General features: G+C 41.5%; 2 protein-coding genes across 6 annotated transcripts in view; one reads left to right on the top strand and one right to left on the bottom strand.

The window, feature by feature from the left end:
* The first annotated feature begins 672 nt into the window (after positions 1 to 672).
* TSSC4 (tumor suppressing subtransferable candidate 4) lies at positions 673 to 9189 on the top strand. Of its 5 annotated transcripts, XR_011151341.1 has the most exons (7): positions 673 to 815; positions 1178 to 1304; positions 2147 to 2219; positions 3268 to 6835; positions 7956 to 8084; positions 8467 to 8575; positions 8882 to 9189. XR_011151341.1 is itself a non-coding variant. In XM_069016942.1 (4 exons), exon 4 carries the CDS (start codon positions 3356 to 3358, stop codon positions 4394 to 4396), a length of 1041 nt encoding a protein of 346 aa, XP_068873043.1. In that variant the 5' UTR covers positions 839 to 895; positions 1178 to 1304; positions 2147 to 2219; positions 3268 to 3355; the 3' UTR covers positions 4397 to 4529. The 5 variants fall into 5 exon arrangements, 2 of the variants coding, with proteins under 2 accessions (XP_068873042.1, XP_068873043.1); XR_011151342.1 differs by lacking the exon at positions 8467 to 8575; XR_011151340.1 differs by having other exon boundaries at positions 8467 to 9189.
* Positions 6826 to 23115, bottom strand: part of TRPM5 (transient receptor potential cation channel subfamily M member 5) — a 48393-nt gene continuing 32103 nt past the window's right edge. Inside the window, exons 15-25 of the mRNA XM_069016944.1 lie at positions 22857 to 22952; positions 20285 to 20543; positions 18682 to 18800; positions 18129 to 18261; positions 15539 to 15713; positions 12804 to 12972; positions 11935 to 12113; positions 11373 to 11505; positions 9405 to 9477; positions 8474 to 8564; positions 6826 to 7441 (exon numbers count right to left, since the gene is read on the bottom strand). Of these exons, the coding sequence (XP_068873045.1) occupies positions 7341 to 7441; positions 8474 to 8564; positions 9405 to 9477; positions 11373 to 11505; positions 11935 to 12113; positions 12804 to 12972; positions 15539 to 15713; positions 18129 to 18261; positions 18682 to 18800; positions 20285 to 20543; positions 22857 to 22952 (1528 nt within the window). The 3' untranslated portion in view covers positions 6826 to 7340. The remainder of the gene's footprint in view (positions 7442 to 8473; positions 8565 to 9404; positions 9478 to 11372; positions 11506 to 11934; positions 12114 to 12803; positions 12973 to 15538; positions 15714 to 18128; positions 18262 to 18681; positions 18801 to 20284; positions 20544 to 22856; positions 22953 to 23115) is intronic.

Here is a 23115-nt window from a genome sequence, read left to right as displayed (position 1 = left end):
AAACCAAAAATCGAGCCTCTTTGGCCAGCGCAAATAAAACATTTTCAGAGCTCCACTTCTTGACACACGCGCAAAAAATGTTCTTCTGGGGCGGAAAATGGAAACTTTTTTTTTTGGATGGATGGATAGTAGTTTTATGCCTCAAGCGACTTGGGGCTTTCCGGTTTGACAATAAACACGTAAGGGGGAAAAAAAGAGACCAAAACAAAACAAATAAAACAAATAAAAAACTTCGGATGTGGTGGCCACGCCGTGCTTTTCCGATGAGAACAAAAGCTGTGACACGGGTTTTTTTCCCAGTCTGCGACTGCGGAGGGCGGCGGCGGCGGTGCGGTGCCTGCCCCTCAGGGTGCCACCGCGGCTCTCCGGGGGACACGGGCGAGCCCCGCACCGAGCCCCGCACCGAGCCCCGCACCGAGCTCCGCACCGGGCCCAGCACCGAGCCCCGAGAGCAGCCCCGCACAAGCTGCGAAATGTCGGCGCTGCGGTGCGCCCTGGGAGCTGTAGTCCCGCCGCTCAGCCCCGCTTCGCCCCACGGCCCGGCTCGCAAAATGTCCCCCGCCGGGCGAAGGCGGCCGCCTACAACTCCCAGGAGCGCCGAGAGAGGCGGAGCGGGGAGGGGGCGGGGGCGCCGGGCCCTTCCGCGCCGCTCCCGTCGCCGGGAGTTGTGGTCCCGCCGCCGCTTTGTCCGCTCCGTGCAGCCTGGCAGGGACTCGGTGTCCCGGCGCGCCGCGGGCTGTGGGCGGAGAGGCAGAGGCAGAGGCGGGCAAGGCGGGCGGCTGCTGTGGAAGTTGTTGGGGCCGTGCGGTGTCGGGGTACGGGGACTCCCCCTTTCTCGGGAGGCTGGCGGCGGCCGGGGTGCAGAGGCCAGCGAGGGGCGCGTGTGGTGCGGGCGGTTCGTATCCAGCAGCGTCCCGGGCCGGGAAGGGCCCTGGGCCCGGGGCGGACGGGCGGCGCAGCTGGGGCTGCACCGTGACCTTCCTCTCCCCGATTGCCCAGGGGCCGCTGCTCTCATCCCTGTTCCTCTTCCCTGTTGCTCTTCCCTGTTCCTTGGCGCGGGGGCCTGCGGATCGCTGTCCCGAGTGGCTGTGTGGGCTTTGGTGCGGTGCTCTCCGTGCTATGAGAGCAGGCCTGTGGCCGTGGTTTGGGGTGACTGAGGTCTCCGTCCTCTTCATAGGCTGCGGGAAGACGCACAGAGCCTGTTTGGGCAACACCAGAATGGAGGAGCCCACTGGGGACCTTCCCATCCGGGCAGACGTCATCCTTCCCGAGTCGTGCTGTGATCATGTCACCGTAACAAACCTGTGAGTGGGTCTGCTGTGCTCTAAGGGCCAGCATGTTTGGCTATTGGCCTTGTTAAGGCTAAAACGTCTCCTTAGGAGCAAAATTTCTCCTTTCTGTCCTAAGTGCCTTCAGATAAGAGATTCCCGTGATGAACACTTTTATTGCCACCTGAAGACAGCTATTTTATTTAACTGTGCACTTCAAGGCCTCTTCTGAGTTGTAGTTGGCACTTCTCATGTGTTCCAAAACTAAGCAGAGACTGTCATTTTAAGAAGATTATTACCCACTAAGGGTTACACGGAGGGCAGTGTTTTCAAAAGCAGCCGTCAGATCCTTTTTGTCAAAGGCAAAACATGACATGGAACATAGCGCTCTGTGTTGGGTTCCTCAGAAGTTTCTCTGTGTTTTATGCTTCATGAAAATCTGTCCCTAGCTCTGAACATGACTTTTCTTTGAAAACAAAAGTCTGTGCTACCCATGGCCTGAATAGTTAAGCAGTACTTAATGTTTGCAATGCATAACTATTATTTTGGTATATTCTTAGCTGCATTTAATAATGTTTATTAAGTACTGGATTTCTGCACGTGCAAATTACAGCCTGAATTTTTTTAAAACCTCTCTTCCGTTGTGCAGGATAAAGTTGGCAGTGTGAATGTGGAGACTGGGTAAATATAGTGGTGCCTGCCTTATTAGGTTGTGTGCTGTTCTTCTGCCAAAAATTCAGTAATATCTGTGGACTTATACACAACCCGAGTTTGTGTCAGATTTAGAACCCAGTTCTGCAGCTTTGGATGATTCAGGGGGACGGAATTATTTTTAAAACTACATTTCCAGTATTGTGATGGAAATGTTTGTTTTCTAGGGTGGAAGTGCTGAGATCTTTGGTGGCTTTAACTGACCCTCAGGAGGGGAAGCTGACTCAGTCTCAAGAGAAAGTGAGTGACTAACAGACTTTCCATGTCTGTTTACTGCATCGTTTCAGAAGAGCCTATAATTAGGTAGTCAAGCTTATTCTAATAATATGTTAGAACTGTTTCTATAATTCATATGAGCTGAACCAAAATCTGTGAGTGCCAGCTCTCTTTCCGGTTGCCCAGCAAGTGGTAGTGTGATCATTGACCACCTGAGTTCAGCAAGGTTCCCTTCAAGCAGGTGGCACTGTCAGGTATTCCAGCTGCTCCTGAAAGTCAGGCTTCAAATCATGCTGTCATTTACTGACTGAAGGGCCAGCTCTTGCAGGCTTGTGGTTGCAACCTCTCCTCGTTTTCGTGTGCAAGCACAGCACATGTGATTAGTTTTCATAGTCCAGTGGGATTGATTTCTTGAGCTGGCTCATTTTCTGATTCCTGGACTCTACTGATGACACAAGAGCTTAAAGCCAAAAGAAGGAGTGGAGCTGGTACTTTCTGCCACATTAAAGCAGACTTGAAACGGTGGCCCTGATATTTTTGTGGGTTTTCTGCCACTGACCTGGATCGGTGATAGTGTCCTTTATAACAGGCAGAACGTGATGGCTGTCGTGACAGCAGGTACAGTGCAATGCAATAAGGATTGTAATGGCCCAGTCAAAGTGAGAAATTGGGTGCTTTTTTGTGGATTTTTACAGTGTGAATAAACACAGGGTGTAATATGCAGAGGTCTTTGCTGTCTCTTGGAAGATGTATAAGCTTTGGGGGATTCAAATTTACGCAAGAGCTTTATATTCATCTTTTAGTAATTAGACCTGCTGTAATCTGTAATGAAATTTGGTAGCACTACTTTCAATTACTTCATATTCTTGTATTCAGTCTCCTGTAAATCTTTAATTGTAACGTGCATTCATTCCTTAAATAATGTTTTCATTTGAAGCAAAATTGCTTGGGAATCCCTAAAGCACAGCGAACTGTTATTCTGCAGTTGTAATTATTTTTCATGACACAGAGTGATGGTCTCATGCTTGGTTCTCATTTCACAGCTAAGTTCTTATGCTCCTTTGTATTCTAGGCACTAAACTCGCTGGGCATTTGGAAAACTGTATTTAGAGTTGTTCCTGGGCCTACATCAAAGACCTCAGTGGAGTGACAGCTCGAAGATGGGAGACCAGGAGGCAGGTGAACCTTTTCTGGGGATAGTGGATGATGGTGCCAGAGACTACGAAGGAGCTCTGCCCTCAGACACGGTGTCGCTCAGCGATTCTGACTCTGATGACTTGGGGCTGGCGGGTGAAGCAGAAGTTGATACAATATCTCCCAAGGAGCCATGTGTAGATGAAGGGGATTTCAGATCAGGGGAGACCCCTGACTCTTCAAACAGCGGTCACAGATCTCCTGTCCAGCCATTCCATCTGAGGGGCATGAGTTCTATGTTCTCTCTCCGTAGCCAGAGCATTTTTGATTGCCTGGAAGAGGCGGCCAAGCTGTCTGTGCCCTCAATGCCTGAAGATAATGTTGTTGATGGGAGGTTTAAGCGTCCATTGCCTCCCACCACAGTTTCAGGTACCATGGTCCCAGAAAACATGGAAAAGCAAGCCAGACCAGTGCAGGCTCCCAAAACCTCTCCTGCGGTGCCTGACTACGTGGCACACCCAGAGCGCTGGACCAAATACAGCCTAGAGGGAGTTTCAGAGTCCAGTGACAAGACTAACAGGGCAGTGGCCCTGGAATTTTTAGGTGGTTTGAAGAAAAGAGGGGAGCAACAGAGCTCAGCTACCCAAGATAGCTACACCCCATCCTTCAACCAGGACCCTTCCAGCTGCGGAGCTGGGAGGATTGTCTTCACCAAACCAACTAAAAGAGGTGTTGATGGACTGGAAAAGAAAACATCAACAGGAGAGGATGATAAGAAGCAGGTGAAGACAGATCTGAAAGGAAAATCTCTGAAGAAGACTGATGACTTGAGGGAAGAAGATAAGGTAGAGCTGGGGCACTTAGACAGTGACAGTGGAAAGGCAGCAGAGGAGGAGGAGTGCATGATGGAGGGGGACCAGAACACAGAATATAAACTTGAGGCAAGGTTTAGGGGTGCAGTTGAAGAGCCATCAGTGGGAACAGTTGCATTCCACTGCAGTAAGAAGAAGAGCAGGAAAAATTTCCGACCTAAACTAGACGATGAAGGGGAGGAGGAAGAGTCCTGAAGGATGAAGCACATTGGAGACATCCCAGGACTTGTCTTGTTCATTTTTTTTTCTCTTTTTTTTTTCCTTTTTTCTGGTCTGAAAACCATGTGATAGCTTTTTGTCCAACAGTTTGTGTCAGAGCCACCAAGAACATTTTATACTGTTAGAAATTAAGCTATCTAAAATAAACTCCAGGCTTTCTGTTTATGCGAAGTCCATGGGCACAGGATAGTTGCATCTTGGCAGGAGAGCATAAGGTGTGCTTGGTTTGCTTGAACAGCTCCCTGGGTCTTGCTCTAGGGCTGAAGTATCCAAAGAAACAGAAGTGTTAGGTAAAAGGCTGCAGGGCTTCCTAGTAACTCCACATTTTGGAGTTGTTCCCAAATTCTGCAGAATCCTGGAGAAAAGGTGATGAGCTCATTATGTGGAGATTTTTAAACAATGAAAATAAAACCTAGTCTTCCACTGGATGTGATTTCTCCTGGCCCTGTCCCAGGAAGGAAACCCTTTAACTTTTTTGTTTAAAAACATCCTTCTCTCATTGCCATTGAGGGTGAAAGCACAACAGTGCCCAGTTATATGATGTGATGATCCTTGACCTGCACCTTTGTATGTCCTTTCCTGGAGGTGCTGCTTCTGTATTGATTGTGTGTGGATTGGGGGAATTTGTAGGAATGAGATACTTATACCAGAACTGGATACTTTTTTGTTTTATGTGATAAAATAAACTTTCAGTTGTAACTTGATTTAATCTCTGAACCATGTTGAGTAATGCAGCTGTAGAGTTTTATCAAATACTTTATTTGATTTGAAAACTGTCTTGAAAACCTTTTAGAGTGTTACTCTAAGTTTGCCATCTTGTTAACTTCTCCCTCAAGTCTTATAGGTTCTAAACCTCACATTTTTAACATTTTCAATCATTTTACAATGTATTATCCCCTCCTAGGATGAGTCATCACATACAATGAATCACATTATAAGGAATGTCAAATATAGTAGGTTTTTTCCACAGTGTTAGTAAATTTAATAAATAAGGTTGAAAGATTAAATTCTTTGAAAGGTTATACAGTTTGAAACACAAACTAGTTCAGGTCAGTGTGAACTGACTTTTTTTTTGCCAGTATTCTAAATGAACCAATCCCAAGGGTAGTATTTATAACTGCGTAGTGGAAGATTAATGCTTAAGAATTTGTGATATTTCTTGGTAGACTGTGCTTGCTCAAACTCTGAAGGGTGTTCGAGGGGGTGACTTCTGGAGGGGAGTCCATCTTAACAATAATTAACTGGAAGGCCCAACTCACTTGGGCTTTGTGTTTGAACAGATGCATCATTTGGCAGAAGATGCAGAAAGCACTGTAAAAGGAGCAGTTATGCTCCTTATTTTGAAGCTCACCTTTTAATTTTCAGAACAGAATGTCTTTTCTCCTGAGCATGCACTTGGATGCACATTAGTTAATGGGTCTTTGGTAAATTCATTGGTTGCTCCAGTGCATGTGAGTGGGAGATAGCAAGTCCAAATGGATAGATTTTGGGTTCCAGTGGATAATTAGAGTGCTGATCACGATGAAAGTAGTAGCCATTTCAAAGTGGAAGCTGCTGCCAAGCGCAGGGAGCGCTGGTTGTGAGATGTCGTATCCTAACAAAGAAATGCAGCTCAGTACAAACTTACTGGGTTTATGAGTTCTGCTTGCCCAGGGTGAGGAACAGGTCGGACTACCAAAATTCAGTTGCTGCTAATGGACTCACAGGCCTGGGGCAGAGCTGAATAACTGGACAAATGCCTGTTTCATGAAGCCATCTTAACAAGATTAATATCTGTTAATAAAAGGCTCATTTTTGTCAGAGCTGAGATTTATTTTTTTTTCCACCTCTGGTAACAGAAAGCTTTTGTGCAATCTACAATTACATTGCATAGAGATATTATATGTGTAAGGAAATGCAGCTGAAGCTTATCAGTGTCAGACACAGCCCAATACTTCCCCCTTCTGATGCTGTTTATATTATTCCAAAGACATTTCCCCTTAGAGGATGCTATTGATATTTTAGTGGAGTATCTTGCAAAATTCTAATAAAGCCAGCGAGCTTTTGTATGCTAAAAATGTACAAGCTAGTTCAAGTAATGGAAAAAGCCACAAACAGCCCAAATTCCTAGTCTGCAGGATATTTCTTGGTACACATTCTTGTTTTAAAGTCTCTTAAGTGATTTTTTTTCCCCCCTGACCTTTGAGAAAGAAAAGTAAAATGAAATCAGATGCTTAGGTGTAAAGGAGGCATTCCATGTGGTGTGATACATGGAGGCAAAGGCTCCTTTCCAGCAGGAAACTGGCAGCAGCTGTGATGGGGCATGGGAACAACAAAACCCAGGTGATTCGAGTCTGTGAGGCTGAGTAAGGAGCTCTCAAGAAGGAATACCAGCAAAGGAATGCCTCACAGGAGCCAGTGTGGGAAGAGGAGCTGGTGAGTGCAATTGTTTGAGAGTTGTAGGAACTGTATGGATTGTAATGGTTCAGTGTTCAGGCCCTTTCCTGTGGAAACTATTTCTTGATTTCCTTTTCTAAGCAGCTCAGGAGTACAAGCTTGATTTCTTGGCCAAGGAAGGAGCTTGTTTTTCAGTGTGTAAACGATGGCCCTTCCAAAGGGAGGCTCCCTTGATCAGAGAAACGTGGAATTTGGCAGTGATGATGGTGGACCGAGGGTGTGGTATCTGGAGAACAAATGGTATTTAGAAAATAAGGTGATAGAGTCACCCTGGAGGAGAAAGCTTTTAGTGCTGTTTATGGAATGGTTTTGGAGAAAGGACTGAGGAGCTGTAGGAAAGAAAGACCAAGAAGTCCTCAGTAACGTCAAGGACTGATAGTGCTTAGCATACAGAGCTTGCCCTGAGGCCTTCGTGAGATTAGGATTTTACTTCTCTAGTAGTTCAGTAGGACTAAAGGTTTAATGTGAAGAAATAGACTAAAATTTAATTATCAATGTATTCAATGTCAGTCTCAGACTGATCTGCATGCTCTTCTCTTTCGCTTCTTTGCAGCAAAGGCGCTTCTGTGTTGGCACTCTTCACACCTAATAGGATTGGAAAAGTCATGTGCTCATTTAAAAGCCTTAGGACAAGGGGCACATAGTAGTAATTGCTTAAGAAACTTTAAATGTTGAAAAAAAGACACTGTAGATTGTATTACTTTGCATTTGCTCAGTAAGTGATAAACACAGGCTTATTTTTCAGCTATTTAAATTTCTGATTTTTATGCAGTTACAGTATTAAAATATCTGGGAAACCTGCTACGGGATGGAGTTTTTTTATTGGAATACTGATAATGAAGCAGCTCACATAAGTGTTTTATAAACTTCCAACAGAATTAAATAGAGCTTGAGGTTAGCTCAAATCTGAGTGATTTGAGGTTTTGTCTTGTCACGACTTTATTGAGTATTCCAGCTGCTTCTTTTTTCCATGTAGTATGTATATGCTCAGTTTATGGGTTTTGGAGGCAATTTTGTGTAATAGATAGCAATAGGTAGATATTGAAATAGGTCATTATGAAGAATATCCAAAATCTTTATTGTGTTGGCTATCCTGCAGTGGCTGAGAAATAGCTTGTTCCTGTCTCTAAACTCCAAATGGTGGAGCCCTGGGACACAAGACAACACTCTTAACTCACAGAAATAGCTGCAGCTCTGAAGGCAAATGAATTCTGTTAATTAAAACAAGGTAGGAGAATTGCTCAATTTTTAAGAGTTATTGTTAGCATTTTAAATATTTTTGTAGTACTTCAGTAGGATTATCTCATGGATTCAAGAAACCCCCAAGGCCATCCTCTGTTGCAAATAGATACTTGTTTATGTGCTTGAACTGGGTAAGATTGTTCTAACTCACTGTAAGGGACAGTCCTTGCTCCAAAGCTTTTAAATGTACTTTGCAAAAGGTAATTTTTTCATTCTGAAGTAAGAATATTCTGTTCCCTGTTTATATTCCCATTACCTCTAGGTATCTCCTTATTGGGTTATTTTCCAAGGTTTTTTTTTCTCTGCCTTGCATTTTTTAAACTACATTGTTCAGCTGTATTAATTAGCTTTTCTGTGATTGTTTTCAGTACTTACATGTATAGTTCGGAGCTGGTTGAGTGCACAAGAGGTTGGTTTTGTTTAAAACCTCTGCCATGGAGGAGATAACAGCTGTACAGTAGCAAATCTACAAAATAGGTAGTGATTAAATACCTGCCCTTTTTTGTGAGTATATTGCATTACCTCAAGCTGGCACAAACTTACTAAATCATTCCTTGTGTGTTTCTGTTGGACCTCTATAGCCTGACTTTTTTATCAGGAAGCCATAAAAAGGATAAGAAGGGAGCAGGAAACTGTAGCGGGAGTATTAAGATAAAGAACTTTTAGCGAGGCCAAAATTATACTGGAGAGTCATAGAGATAAAGAAAACAATAAGAGTTGTGCTACAAAGCAGGTAGTAATGCATTTTCAGACTGTGTAAGAAATGTTTGTTTATGTTTCAAGGGTTTGTCATCAAAATCTCAAGACAGAGTTTCCTGCTATTACTTGGATTTCATAAGTGTATGCTGGACACTTCCCTTTGAGATGTTAGTACCTGGTATGTTAAGAAAATTAGAAAAATCAATGTACAAGAAGATTAGGTCAGATCAGACAGAATGTGAGTATTTTCCAAGCTGACAGTTTAAAAAAAGAAAGAAAAGATTAGGAGAAAGACAAGAGTGGAGGGGGGAAGATGAAGCATTTCATTCCAGAAGAATCCTTAACAAAGGAAATAAATACTTCTCGAGTAAACAACCAAATTGAGCAAGGAATGTTGTATTTGCTTTTCTCCTTTCTACAAGAGTTCAGAAATGTTCCTTTCCATATGTATATCACCAGACAGAAAGCAATAAGGAAAGTGAAACCATAATACAGATCCGTTTCTCCTTCCCTGTATCCCTAAGTAGGGTCTGCCAAACCACCATTAAATGAGGGAAAGATGGTGAAATCCTAAAGCTGATATAAATGCCTAGAAAATACTACTTACCTGGGCTTCCAGAACTTTAAACCGTTTTTCTTGTTCTTTCAACCCACTAAAATACTTAGACAAATTATCCACCCTGTGGAAGCAAAGCAAACACCTTGAGCAAAAAGGAGAGGCCTCAGAAGAAATCATAAAACACAAAGCATGTGTAACTTCACTGCACTTCTGTGCTGCTCAGACATCCCACAGCCCCCTGAAAGTTTTGTCTTTTTGAGGTGTTCCCATGAGAATTTTTGGGGCAAAACAGCATCTCTGGAACACTCTCATGCACCTGTTGCCCAGGGACTCACAAATGACAGATCAGGGCAGCCATTTAGCCCCAGCTGCTGTGGAAATCAAGGGCAGCAGAAAGGAGCAGCTTTGTCATTTCACCCACTTGTCTCTCCCACCTGTATCCAAAGAAAACTGATCCTGATGTGAGAACTGAGGCCACAATAGAGATAAGCCACTTAAAACTTATGCAAGCTTTCATTTCTGGAAACTGGCTTGACAGTCAAATCCCTTTTTCATGCAGCCCAAATGGATTGCTTAAGGACCTTCCATATAGTGCCTTCAAATCACTGAGTTACCCCCATGCTTTCTGCATTTGTCACCTGTTCCCCCATCAGTTCCTTATTCTTAGCATCTGATTCCTCACAGGCTTGGCAAATCCCTCTCTGGTTTCTCCTAGCTGCTATTTCAAAGTTTCCCTCTAACAGGCTACGTTCCAATCTCACCTATGTGAAAACCCTGCTGCTGGGTGGGTCTAATGCATTTTGAGATTGGTTCAATGCAAACAAAATTCAAAGAATCACTTTTCTGGGGGTTTCATAAGATTTCAAAAACATACTACTGCCACCTAAGAGCAAAGATAAAAACCATGGGGTTAGTGGTGTTCGTTTGAATCTCTTCCAGTTGTCTTCTGGCTCTGCTATACCTGAAATACTGTGAAGTCAGATGGATTCTCACTTTTCCCCTCCAGTAACTTCACCTATGATATATCACCTTTATTCCATATTATATAAAGGATATGGTGCCCTTTGTTTGGAAGCAATTGCACATATATCTATTGCATGGTCTCAACAATTAAGCACTCACTCCAAGGGTTTGTCAGTGATCTGCTTATGAGAATAAAGTTTAAACCTGTATAATCATTCTAAATTATGATGAATTAAGAGTGTATGTGAATTAGAGGGAGAGGAGTATTTTCCAAGAACATAAGTATGCTGTTCTGGTCTCCAGCTATTCTGTGAGTTGGAGAGATGGAGGTTTGTTTTGAAAGAAAGCAGACAGCACAGGAACATTTCCATGGAACTTACTTATTATGGTAACTTTCACACCCATTGCACCTCTATTTGAAGTCTGTTTTATTGTAAGAGAAAACAGCTGGAACAGGTGTTAAAAGCTTCTTTAAACACTGCTTTGCTGTCTTAGATGTTTCTGTTCTCCTTGCATATAACTACTTTGAGTCTCACTTAAAGGTTTAAACCTCTGAATAATAATTTAGGACTTATTCTTTAGCAGACTAAACAAATTGAAGTGGTATTCCTAGGGGAAATACAGAGAAGTACACAAATGGAGACTCAGTCCCATGCCATAAAGTCACAAGTATTTGTTCATCTGCATCTACAATTCAAGGTATCTTAACCTTCCATTCAGAAGTCTGTGTTGTATTCCTACAGGGGATGAAATTATGTGTGCTGCAGTATAGCAAATGAAGTGTTTTTCCACCATTTTCTCCATTAATAAGATTTTCATTGAGCTTGGCCACAGATTTGGCTGGAACTTGCAGGTCTATAATTGTACATACTTCAAGAGTGACAAAAACTCCTCTAACATTGTAGTGATGCTGGCCTCTCACATTTTTTCATGGACTATGTATTTCCTAACTGCATTCCAGTTGGACCCTTTATATAAGCTTTACAAGCACTTCAGTGTTGAACTCATGGAAAGCTGAGGGCTTGCGTGTTGCTGTGGGCCAGAATAACATACTTATTAGATGTAGCCTTCAGCCTTTCTTCATTGCTTGCTTTCTTTTCTTGCTCAAGGTTTATGAGATAATGTTCTTTTTGCACCAGCTCCCATGTTATGATTTTTTGATCGAGGCCCGCTGGAAGATCTCTTTCTGTGGAAAAAATAAGTTAAGGATTGTATTTTACTCCCTTTGCTCTGATACTAGTAGTGAAAGGTTGATATGCTAAAGAAGATTGTTTTTAGGGTTAATAATTGCTAAAATTCCGGAGCAAATGAAGTAACTATTTGTTAAGCCTATCAACTGTTAAATCTTCAGGAATCAAATTCCTTTAACCTGTTTTATATTGCCACCTTCGTTGTAATAACTATGATGCATCAAGAAACGCACTGTGGGAAACTGTTTATATTTTACATTTTAAACCTTAATTTTTCACTTGTACTCTCCTGGCACTCTTTGTTAAAAATTAATTGTGACTCTTGGCTTAAGGAAATCTGACTTGTTTTTCTGTTTCATGTATGCACCATGTCCTAGGAGAGAGTCAGGCTCTCCAGTTGCTGATTACATTTGTTAACAACTCACCCAGGTGTTTTTTCTTGTGTTCCATTTTGTTGAAGAGTCTTCTGAGAACCAGAGTTATGTGGTTGATAATGATAAATGGAGGTGCTAAGGCAGGCCGGCCATGGTATTCCACAATCAGGTTGTAGCGCTGCACTTTCCAGAAGATGTCTGTATTGCCCTGGACAACTTGAAAAGTGTAACTGTAATTTGGGGGGAGGAATAAAAGTATGTAACTCCTTTCACCACAACAAGCTAAAGATGAATATAAAAAAATTTAGTCCTGTTTTTACTTTAGAAAAGGAACAGCGAGGTCACCAAGTAGTGTTAATTTAATCTAAAATTTGTGCAAATTCTTAGATATTACAATAATTGCAGTTGCAGTCTTCAAATATTAAAAGATACATTTGTTTTGTTTGGTTTCTTGGGTTTTTTTTTTAAGAAAGGTAATTCTACTTTGCTCAGGAAAGATCAGCAAACATGCCACATCAGTTCTTCAACCAAATGAATCATTATTAGCTGTGTTGATAACAAGCATTTCCCTGATGTGCAAATCATCCACTGTAAAGTTTGCCAAGTTTATGGCTGCTGTGCACCTGCAGATTTGTGATGCAGTGCAGCCAGGGCCTCAGACCCTTCTGTGCATGTTTAATTGAATTTTTAGCAGTAAAAGAGGCTCCTTTTCTCCTTGTCTCCAATGTGGCCAGAGTAAAGATAATGAGAACTTAAGAGCTATATGATCACAGAGTTCTGCCTATCAGTCCCCAAGTAATATTCATTAGGAAAATTACAAGTGTATTCCAGAAGGAATAGCCAGCAGTGGGGTAGTAAATGTGGGCATCCACTTAAACCTTTGCAGCCTCTGTTGTGATACTTAGTGAAATCACTCTTGCCTGAACATAGCAATCAGGAGGTTCATAAGGAGGACGTTTGTGACGAGTAGGAAGATGACCAGCAGGAGTATGACGAGCCAGTTGGCATAGCTGTTAGGGCAGGATGGGGTGTTCTGCTGCAGGATCTGCAGTGGGTTAAACGTGCAGTTCCTGGGATACGTTCGTGATGCTGCGAAGGAAGATGGAGGAGGAATAGTTACGAGAAATCCTAATGCCACGTTTCTTTATTTGATTTTGTGAAAGTATAATCATGTGTACATGATTGTGTACCTGAAAAGACATTGCATTGTTGTGCAAGGTATTTGCAGCCCTAGGACACTGCAGACCTCCACAACTTGGCTGCTCATTCAGAGTCAGGATGGCTGTCACAGCTGGCTTTGTGGTAATGTTCACCAAAAAGGGATTGTATTGAAAGGATTGTATCCTTTTAAGACTAGTTTTGAGTTCTCAAAATCAAACCACCTCTGAGTTCCCCCACATTCTTGTGTCCTCATGCCTGGCATGTGGGTTAGGCAGAAAACTCAGTAAAAGCTGGGAATGGGGTTCCTCATTCTAAATTTAAAGCGCTTTGTGTGTCTGAGCTTGCAATCGAGGTTAGGAAGAACAGCTGGTTCTACTGCATCTCTAGGTCTAGTTCTGTATTCTGTCTCCAGCTATGAATTAAACCCACAAGTGTGGGATATGCCCAGCCCTTGCCCTGGAGGGATCTCTGCTGAGACAAGAGATTTTGCAATCGCCCAGCAGGACTCCCTGAAAGGGGCAGCCGCTTCTTGGGTCATGGCGAGAAAAGTGGACCCACAATCCTTTGAGAGACACTATGCAGATCTTTCTGTAACCCATTGGTCCGTCCCAGACCCTCTGTAACCCATTGGTCCCCTGCTGATCCCCTGTATCCCTATAAAAGAAAGCCCCTTCGCCGGAGGGGGAGAGAGCTCGTCCCTGGATTTTCCCTTCGCCGGAGGGAACCAACAATAAAGCTACCTCTGTGCGGAACTAGCCACACGGGCCTCTCGTCTCTCTCTGGTCTGGTTTGGCCTGGAGGATGCCCTGCAGAGCTGAGCTGGAATCACGAGCTGATAATCACTAAAGAGCTGACAGCCTCTGCAAGGGCCCTCCTTTGCCAGCAGCTGAGAGGAAGACACTGGGCCTCGGGAAGGCGATCCCTTCCGGGACCATCTCTCCGGACCAGTCACCTCTTCCTGGGTCAGAGCCACGGACCCCCCCACCAGCTGAAATACACAAGTTTAGAGTAGCATAATGATATTTACTTTTTTTCCCTCCATTTTTTCCCCTAATAATCCTTTTCCCCAGTGCCACAGATAACCCCATGGTTACATCCATTAGAGCACACGGTTATATCAAAGCTCACCAAGCTGGGACTGCTTTCATCAAGGGCACTTCCCTGTACTTATCTACGCTGAATTTCATTTGATGATTCAGCATTCATAAGGCTCCTCTGCCTCTCTTAGGTGTCAGTTTTTGTCTTTGCAGCCCAGTGATGTAGTTTTGTCAGCAAATTTTGTCCTCCTCATTACCCTTCTCCCTCTCCATGTATTTTATAAAGATGTTAAACAGAATAAGCCCCAGAGGGCACTAGGACAAATTAATCCCTTCTGGAAGTTGCCCATGTAATTGGTTCTTTTTTTCTCTGTTTCTTTTAACCAGTTATTTACCCAGGTGGAGACACCCACTGGAGTTTCAAAGGAGGGAAACACATCTTTCTAGGGAGTGCTACATCTGACCTTTTGGCAAATGAGTTGAATCCTATTCCAGAAATATTTGTTTCTTTCCAATTACTTTAATGGAAATAAGGGCGATTGATTGTGCTGTGCAGGCTTACACCACAGGCATTTAAATGGGCATGAATCCCTCTCTTCTCTCATGTGTCATTCAGGCTTTTTTGGCTTTTCTAAGATGTGCTTTTTTTTTTTTTTTTTTTTTTTATTAAGCAGAGTGAACATGAGAGAATGCTTACTGGTTTGTTTGTATCTATGGCACTTTTTTTGGTTCCATTTTATATTACCCCGAGTTTGAATCCCACTTCATTATTGCCAGTGACATTTAGCACTGTTTTCTCCGGCTAAATGCTGTGGTGTTACTTCAGACTTCTTTGGGAGGAGACCTATTCTGTATTTTACCTGCTTACCTATCAGAAACATTGCCTTTGAACTTTTATGTCTAATTATTTTGGTGTCCTGTGATTATTTTTATGTTGATTTGTTTGCAATGCTGCACATAAAGCTGCCCAAATCAAATAAAGCTAGTAATTGCTTATCTCCAGAGTAAATAAATGCTCTAGAGTAATATTTATTCTAAAAAATGTGTTTGCTTATGGGCAGAATGGTACTGCTTTAACACTGTCACATTAAACTACTGCCAAAATGTATGGAGGAGCTGTGATTTATTATTTGAGTTTACACAGGGTCTAGGTTAAACTGAACGGAAATGAGTCGAAGTGAAAGCAGGTATGCCAGCCTTTAAAACTGCAAATCCTTGTGTGAGTGTTTCTGAGAGCTTATCTAAATAGGGCCAGCCCTTATGCTCTAATGTAACTCCACAATGCCCATTATCTCTTTGCAAATACACTATTTGTGTGATAGTAATGTGTAAGCTTTGGCCCGTAGGACAAAGATTTAAAAAAAACAAAAAAGGAAAGTACTTGGAAGGAATTCCACACTCGAATCGGACGTGTGCATTCAAAAATGGCCAAGTTAGGGAGAAAGAAATTTCCTCACTGTCTATTTCATCCAGTGGAATCTGGCCAAATATCTGAAGGTAGGGACGATAAAGAACCCTTCTGAATATCCATTCCACTCGGCTGTCATCGGGATGAAGCAGAGCTTGAGTTGTCACACCGTAGGCAATGAGCCACACACTCAAGAAAAATAGAAAGAAAAAAACATCCTTCATCTACAAAAGAGAGGGGGAGGGGAGAAAAGGAGGGGTAGTGACTGTCATTGCATAGTCAAGGAACAGTAGTCTTTCTGTATGAATATGGCTCAAATAATTCTGTCTCTTTACAAGCTTGTTTAGGTTAAAGGAGGTGGAATAGGATATAGCTCCATGCACAGAATTCCTTGCCTGACCTTGCTGTTACCATATAGTCCTTGGCCCTCTAGTAAGCACTCTTCTTTGGTAGTTCATTTAGATAAAGGCCCAATTTAAATTAAAATCTTGCTTTCCAATCATCAAACATTTAAAAATGATACACATTTTATCTTTTAAGCGACTCTCATTGCTCCTTTTAAGTGCATATTTTCTGTACCATGGCCTGCTTTACTGTGAATTACAAGAGTTCTGCTGCAGCAGAGAATCCTGGTAGCAGTCAGTGCTCATTGATGAATACTGAGCCACTGATACAGCAGGCAGTGAAGACTGCAAGGATCAGGTTGCTTCTGTCTTCAGTTTTCAAGCTAAGTGATGCATCTGAAGGATTCTTTTTGGGGCTTCCTGCTTTTAAACATTGTGTTTCTCTACAGAAGCAGAAGTAATTGAATCCTAAAACACTTACTTAAAAAAAAAAAATCTAATATGCATTTCAAGTGCAATAATTTTTCCCTGGTGGAAGAGGAACACTTCATCCTCTCCCCATCTAATCTGACAGAGTTCATTAGGGACTGTAGATTCATTTCAATTAGATTATTGGATTGTACAGTTACCCAAAAGCATAGGCATTTCAGACCTTCAGGATGTTACTTGGAGTTCTGATAAGAAACATCATCTCTAAGTCAGGCAAGACAGAGTTGATGTCTGACTTTCATCAATCTCTTTTGTTTTCTGAATGATCTAAAATTTAGGAATGCTGCAGGGCTGTAAGTGTATCATGGTGATGGGAGAGCAGTGACAAGTCTGGAAGTATTTTTTTTCCAGGCTGCAGTCTCTTTGGGAATGCGCACTGTTCTGGGAGTGAGCATTGTTCTGGCATTGTTCTGGCATTTTAGCGGTTACCAGACCAGTTTCAGCAATTCTGTAGCAAGGCTATAAAGGAGAAAGACAGTAAGAGGCCATCTGGGATTGCTTCTCTGTTAAGTAAGGGAGATGATCCTGCTTGAACTGCCTCAAATCTTTCAAGCAGGTTTCAAGAAGTGACCTTCCCTGTTCCTTCATTTGATGCAAGGCTCAGCATTGAACTACTAAAGCTGAGGCATTGTGTTGGCTTGGCTGGGGGGAAGATGAAAGGTCCCATGTTAGGGTTTTGTCTAGGCTGCTGTTTATATTCTTTGCATCTTCCCAGTCCTTGTGTTATCTTGCAGGACGTCAGGTGCCAGCAGAGTGGACACAGGTAGTGCTTGTCCAAGGCCCTGGTTTGGCTTGGCATGCAGCAAAGGAAGGGTTAGGAGCTGTACATCTGACTTGTGCTCTTACAATAGAAGTCTGCTAATGCCATAAGCTAGATAACGAACAAGAACAAATATTTATTTGCCATTTACCCTTTTGCTAGTCCAACCAAATGTCATGTTAGAGTTCCACTTATTGCATTTGTAGACAAATCCAAATAGCTTGGTAGTTATGTTTATTCAATGGATACGCTTGTTTAGACTGTAGAGCTTTTACTGAGTTCTGCTGTGAGTCACAAATCAAATATTTGTAGATTCTGTAATAGTAATAACAATTTGATGAACTCTATTAATCAGTTAGCATGGGCTAATAGACCTAGAGGATTAACTTGCCTAAATAAAAAGCTATTTCGACATACCAACGCATACCCAAGCACAGTAACTGTAATCCCAATGTCTCATTTCCTGCAGGAGAGCGGTAATAAATAAAAATATTTTATCAACACCTTCCAACATCTGCTCACAAAGTATTGATACATTTTCATTGTAATTGGAGCTAAAATGTACACGTAAGAGTAGCTCGTGTAGGAAACTTGTAACTATCTTTTTTCACTGATTTTTGTTTTTTTCTGCACTTGCTGCAAAACCCATAATTTGTTTCCCCAAGTCATTCATTGGAAGCCCAGCTCTTCTGTATGTGGCCTGTCTGCCTGAGGTCTTTGCCCTGGATGCACGCAGCCTAGGAAGTAGGAGGAATAGCAGTAAAGGCAAAGACTGCTCTTCATGTGCCAGATCTGAGGATAAATTATTAGGTGAGGTACGAAGATTATTAAATTGGGACCAACTTAATGCACTACAGAGCTCTTTGGAAGGATCTATTTCAAACATTGCATCTTATAATAAAATACAGGAATATGCAAAATGACAAGCCTTAAAAATGTAAAAATAAAGACAGATTATAAAGTTATTTCCTTTCTAAAGACAACATTTCCTACTCTCCATTTGTTAGAAGGCACAAGTATTTATCTGAGACAGACTGCACACTTACCATCCTTTCCACGATTATGATCTTTGGTCCAAGTTGTTTGTGAATTGCAAAAATATGGATAAGTCTAAGTGTAAACACCATAAAATCAATGGCGAGTATTGTACGGCCAGCTTGAAAAGTCGAGTTCAGCATCCTGCAGAACACATGGAATGAAATATCAGCTCTCAACAAGTACTGCTAATGTCTGTGCAGTGATGAGAAATAGCCAAAAGATGGAGGAACGCTGTTTTCTCTCTCTTGGCTTCAAGGAGATTTATTAACAAATTAAAAAAAAAAAGATACCTTGAGTAAAAGGGATGTCCAAAAACAAATAAAAAAAGCAGAGCTTTTCAGTACATGTGTTTGAATATACCAATATGTCTTTTTTTGGTCTCTGGAGCAACTTCCATGATTTCCACAGAATTTTAGAGGCTCCTACTGCAGAAATATGTCTCAAAGCTTGTAAAAATGAATGTTAGATCCTGTCCTCTCATGCACATGAAACTCAGCTGTCAGTTGATGTATATAGCCCTTTCTACTGATGCTGACCACTTCACATGGAGTAAATATATACCTGCAGGTTACCCCAATTATGAAGAGAAAGATGGTCACCATATCACATTTGTTCCAGTTATCCTCCACATACAGTTTAAATTTTTTCATTAAATTTGTGTCTTCATCTGTATAGAAACTCTGAAAAAGAAAAATAATCATTGGTATTGATCTGTCTCCACTTTCACTATTACCTTCTGAGTTTTAACATAATACCTGTTTCCTTTTTCTGTCTCGTTGCAAAGAGAAAAAACAAACTCCTAGTATAAGAAGGAAAAAAAGAAAGCTCGAAAACATAAGCTCAGTTTACCATTTTAAAACACAAAAGTTAGATAAAAGAGGAAAAAAAAATCTTTATTTTTGTGGTATTAGTCTTCAGAATTTTTGAGACCTGATTTAAAATTTTTACAGAAGAAATTCCTCACTGTGAGGGTTGTGAGGCACTGGAACAGGTTGCCCAGTGCAGTTGTGGAAGAGTTCAAGGCCAGATTGGGTGGGGCTTTGAGCAACCTGGCCTGGGAAAAGCTGTGCATGTCAGGGGGTTGGAACTAGATGACTTTTAAAGTCTCTTCCAGCACAAGCATTCTGTGATTTTTGTCAGCATTGGAGCTGTTAATGCAGCTTCCAGTCAGAGTTCAGTTTCTAGGCATTGCTATCTAAACAGCATGAGCAGATTTGGCATTTGTGTACTGGAATTGTCAGTAAAGGCACATTTGATTATGTAGGCAAGGAGTTGGCTTTCTTAATTGGGTTTTAGGCTGGCAGTCTTCATGTTTTACAGGTTATAATGAAATGTTCTTTGATCCAGATGTTTTCCATGTCATCCTCTGGTTATGGCCTTGCTGCATAATTTCAAATACATTGTGACAAACTTCCTCGTCTCTGTTGCTTAAGTAATGAATGCCTACTAGTTCTTCCAGAGCAAATGATTGTAACTGCTTTTTTTGTGCCTAAAGAGAAGAGCTTTATGCACCCACAGTTGGCAACACACTTGCACCACTGTTATTATTTCAGTTTTTAAACTGAGAACATTCCAAAACCAGTAACGGGAGACTAATGGAGAAGGGGTTTTGGGGGTTGGTGGTTTTGTTTGGTTGGGGCTTTTTTAAGAAAAGAAAACCCAAAAGAGATCTGCTAATATTTTGAGTTGAAAAGTATTTTAGGAAAAGGCACAAATAACCTGAATTCATTTACTTGTGGTTTTTTTTTAAACAGTCCCCAGCAGGGAAGAATCTCCTAAAAGGATGTAGAGCTGTCTGCTATGTTTCCAGGTGTAGAATATAACTTCCAACTTACATTATTTGTGGTGGGAGGATCTAGTTCTGGGGAGTGAAATCAGAGCAGGACTTTACAAAGCGAAGAATATCTGAATGCTAGCAGCCCACTTACTTGGCTAAGGCTGGAGTAGGATGGGAAAACAGAAGTTGTAGGTTTATACGGTGGAGGAAGAGCTTGCTCTGGGAGAGAGAGGTGAGATGTTTTGGATAAGGTAAGTTCTGTGTTGTTTACCTGTGCACCTGACACTTGAAATCTCCAAGCTGGTCCAGTTATACAGATTGTAAATCTGTTGAAAATATTGCTGCAGGTTTTACTGTGTTGTTTTTAAGGTGATGCAGGTTACTCACCTGTCGGATTTCTTCCAAGACAAGGGTAAACACCCAGAAGTAGAGTACAATTTCTTTAACAGATGGACCCTGAGGTGGAGGTGGTTTGAAGTCCAGTAAAAGGACATAAGTAAATAGAAAGAGAAAAGCAAAGTACATTATAACATTCCCCATAAATACAGTTACAGGGGCACTCCAGAATTTTCTCCACCGGGTAAACATGAATGTCGCCCATGCTGTGTTTGCAGAAGGGTTCTGTTTTTCCAATGTGTCATTTCCTCTGCAAACCAAAAAGAATACATACTTGGTGACAATCTCCTAAAATTAGTTCATGGGAATAGGCTCAGTATTATTCTATATAAAGCTTCTTGTAAGATTGTAACAGGCAGATGCTGGGGCTGGCCAAGGGGGAAGGCTGTAGAAGTCAGAGCAATCACATTACCATAGCAGAAATATTTAAAATCAAAAAAAAAAAAAAGGTTTTGAAAAACAAAGTCACATCAAAATTATGTGCACATTTTTGTTATTTCAGTTAAGTTGTATTAATTTTATTTGTAATTTCGTTGGGTTCCCGCATGGAGTGCAAATGCACAAGGAAAGGGGAGGGGGAAGGGTAATTGCTCTTTATAAACCTAAATAATAACAAAGAAAAGAAAATGGCCAATGAATTTTTGTGAGTCAGCTCTTAATTATTTTGGCTCTAAAATTTTCTTGAAGTGTTTGTCTGTGGAAGTTCTTGTTGTTGCTGTGACTTTAAACTTCTGACCCAGTCTCTAAGTGCTGGATCCTACTAAGCCTGTAATTCTTGATTATCCTTGCTGGAATCTGATAGACCTACTGAAGAATACCTTACTCCTTTGCAGAACTGGCATCTTGCCCTTTGTGATTAAATTAGAGCAAGTTGCAGAAAAAAAAAAAAAAAAGGCAATATAGAAGCCTTTTAGCAAGAAGAGTTGACCTCATAAATTATGTACTGCTGTAGTCTTTGAGTGTCGTGGAATGATACAAGTATTTTGGTAACTGAAGGGAAATTTGACCTGTACATCTACAGCTGTTTTGCTGTGTTTTGGAACATGAAGTGGTATCTATTGGCAATGGAAATTATCCTGTGCATAAAATGCAAGTTTGATAGCAATTTGATCTTTGTGTGAGGATTTGTTTCCACATAAAATGCTCTCCTGTGTGAGCTACGGATGTTATTGGATCTTTAATTTTGTGATTCTGACTCTGAGAAGTGTGATCTCTGACAAAGGATGTGCACACTAGGGTATGTTTTCAATTTCACCTCACAGAAAATAAACAATGACTCTTTACTAGTTTTTAATTTCCTCTGACGATCTTGCTAATTATTAAATACATTTGTTACAAGGAAAAAGTTCTCTTCACGGCCAATCTTTTCTATATGCCTGATTCTGTACTACCTCTCAATTTATGACATCATGAGATACATTCCCATGGTAACAGGCTAATATCATAAACAGATAATTGTAGCTTTACTGTAAGATGCTGAAATAGATCTGGGAGGGAGAGAGCCTCTTTGTTAAAATAAATTGCTAGGATAATAGCAATTGGAACACACAATGTAATGACCAAACCATGCTGCACTCAGGAAGTGCTTTATGATATTGCTTACAAATAGCTCCCAAGAGGCAGATGCTTTTACACCTATTTTATAGGTTAGGGGGGGAGAGAGAAGAACTAATGATTTTCTCCAATATACCAGCAGTTAAATGCCAGAGGTAAAAATAGAACCTAATAACTCTGACTTGGTCCAGGACTTCATACTGCAGATGATGCTTCCTCTCTACCACTGGTCACATATTCTGAAGTTCTCTTTAAATCGTGGAAAAGCTAAGTGGCTATTTAGCACAATTTAGCCACTAAGAGGACTTTGTGCCAATCAAAAGTCTACTTATCCTGACTTAAGCCCTTGTGGTCTCCCAGGTTTTGGTGATGAGTGTGTGGTAGAGGTGTAGGGGGGGATTCTGTTCTGAATCGCAGATCTATGATTGACCACAAGTAACTGACAAAACCTTTCTGCTCCATTATCCATTTGTGTGGTGCTCCCTCTAACTCATAAGGTTTTAACAGATGAGGGCTCATCTGTTAAAGTATAAATTAGGAGCATGAGAAGCTGACTTAACATAAAACTCCCTGGTACTGATGGGTGCAAGTGCACCATTGTAGGAAAGTATGCAGTGATGTAAGGTTTTTCTGAGAACCTTCTTTCTGCTCAGCTCAGTAATCTGGTAACTTCCTAAAATCCAGTGTTCATCGGTCATCATGAGCTGATGGGAATGTCAGGAACTCCTATTTGATTCCTAAGTAAATTCCTTGGTCTGTAGAAATTACCTGCTCAGAAAAATTTAAGTGGTGTCTCCTTAAAGCAATGCTGTATCCCTGCTTATTTTCTATATTCCTTTAAGAGAGCAACAACAGCAGTAATCAGAGGGCGCAGCACTTCCTGAGGAGTAATGACTTTCTTGCCCTTCAGCTGCTCCTTAGATCATTAAATGGTCACTAATCCACAAGAAGTGTCCTGTTCTTTGACTGTTGTCATAAAAGTGACATTAACTGATGGTTTTAAACTTACCCATCTTCTTCCTTGGATAAAAACAGAGTCCTCTCTGAATCCAAACTGTCCAGCTCTCTAAATGGCTCTGGCTCATTCTCTGATTGTGTTTCCTCACTGTAAGGAAATAAATGCATTAGTTCAAAGATGATGCTTAGCCATTTTTCACTCCTAAATTGGCATTGATACAGAACTGCTAGGATGTATTTATCTTGGACCTGCTCTGCTGGGGAGCTACCAAAAAATGCAAAATTGTTGGGTTTTGTCTTTACAACTTCTG

Source organism: Aphelocoma coerulescens, chromosome 5 (assembly GCF_041296385.1).
Source record: "Aphelocoma coerulescens isolate FSJ_1873_10779 chromosome 5, UR_Acoe_1.0, whole genome shotgun sequence".
Classification (NCBI taxonomy): Eukaryota; Metazoa; Chordata; class Aves; order Passeriformes; family Corvidae; genus Aphelocoma; species Aphelocoma coerulescens.
This window is presented reverse-complemented; position numbering and strand designations above follow the sequence as displayed.

Coding starts and splice junctions, on each gene's coding strand:
- TSSC4 (XM_069016941.1), top strand. CDS start 3,356: ATGGGAGACCAGGAGGCAGGTGAACCTTTTCTGGGGATAGTGGATGAT.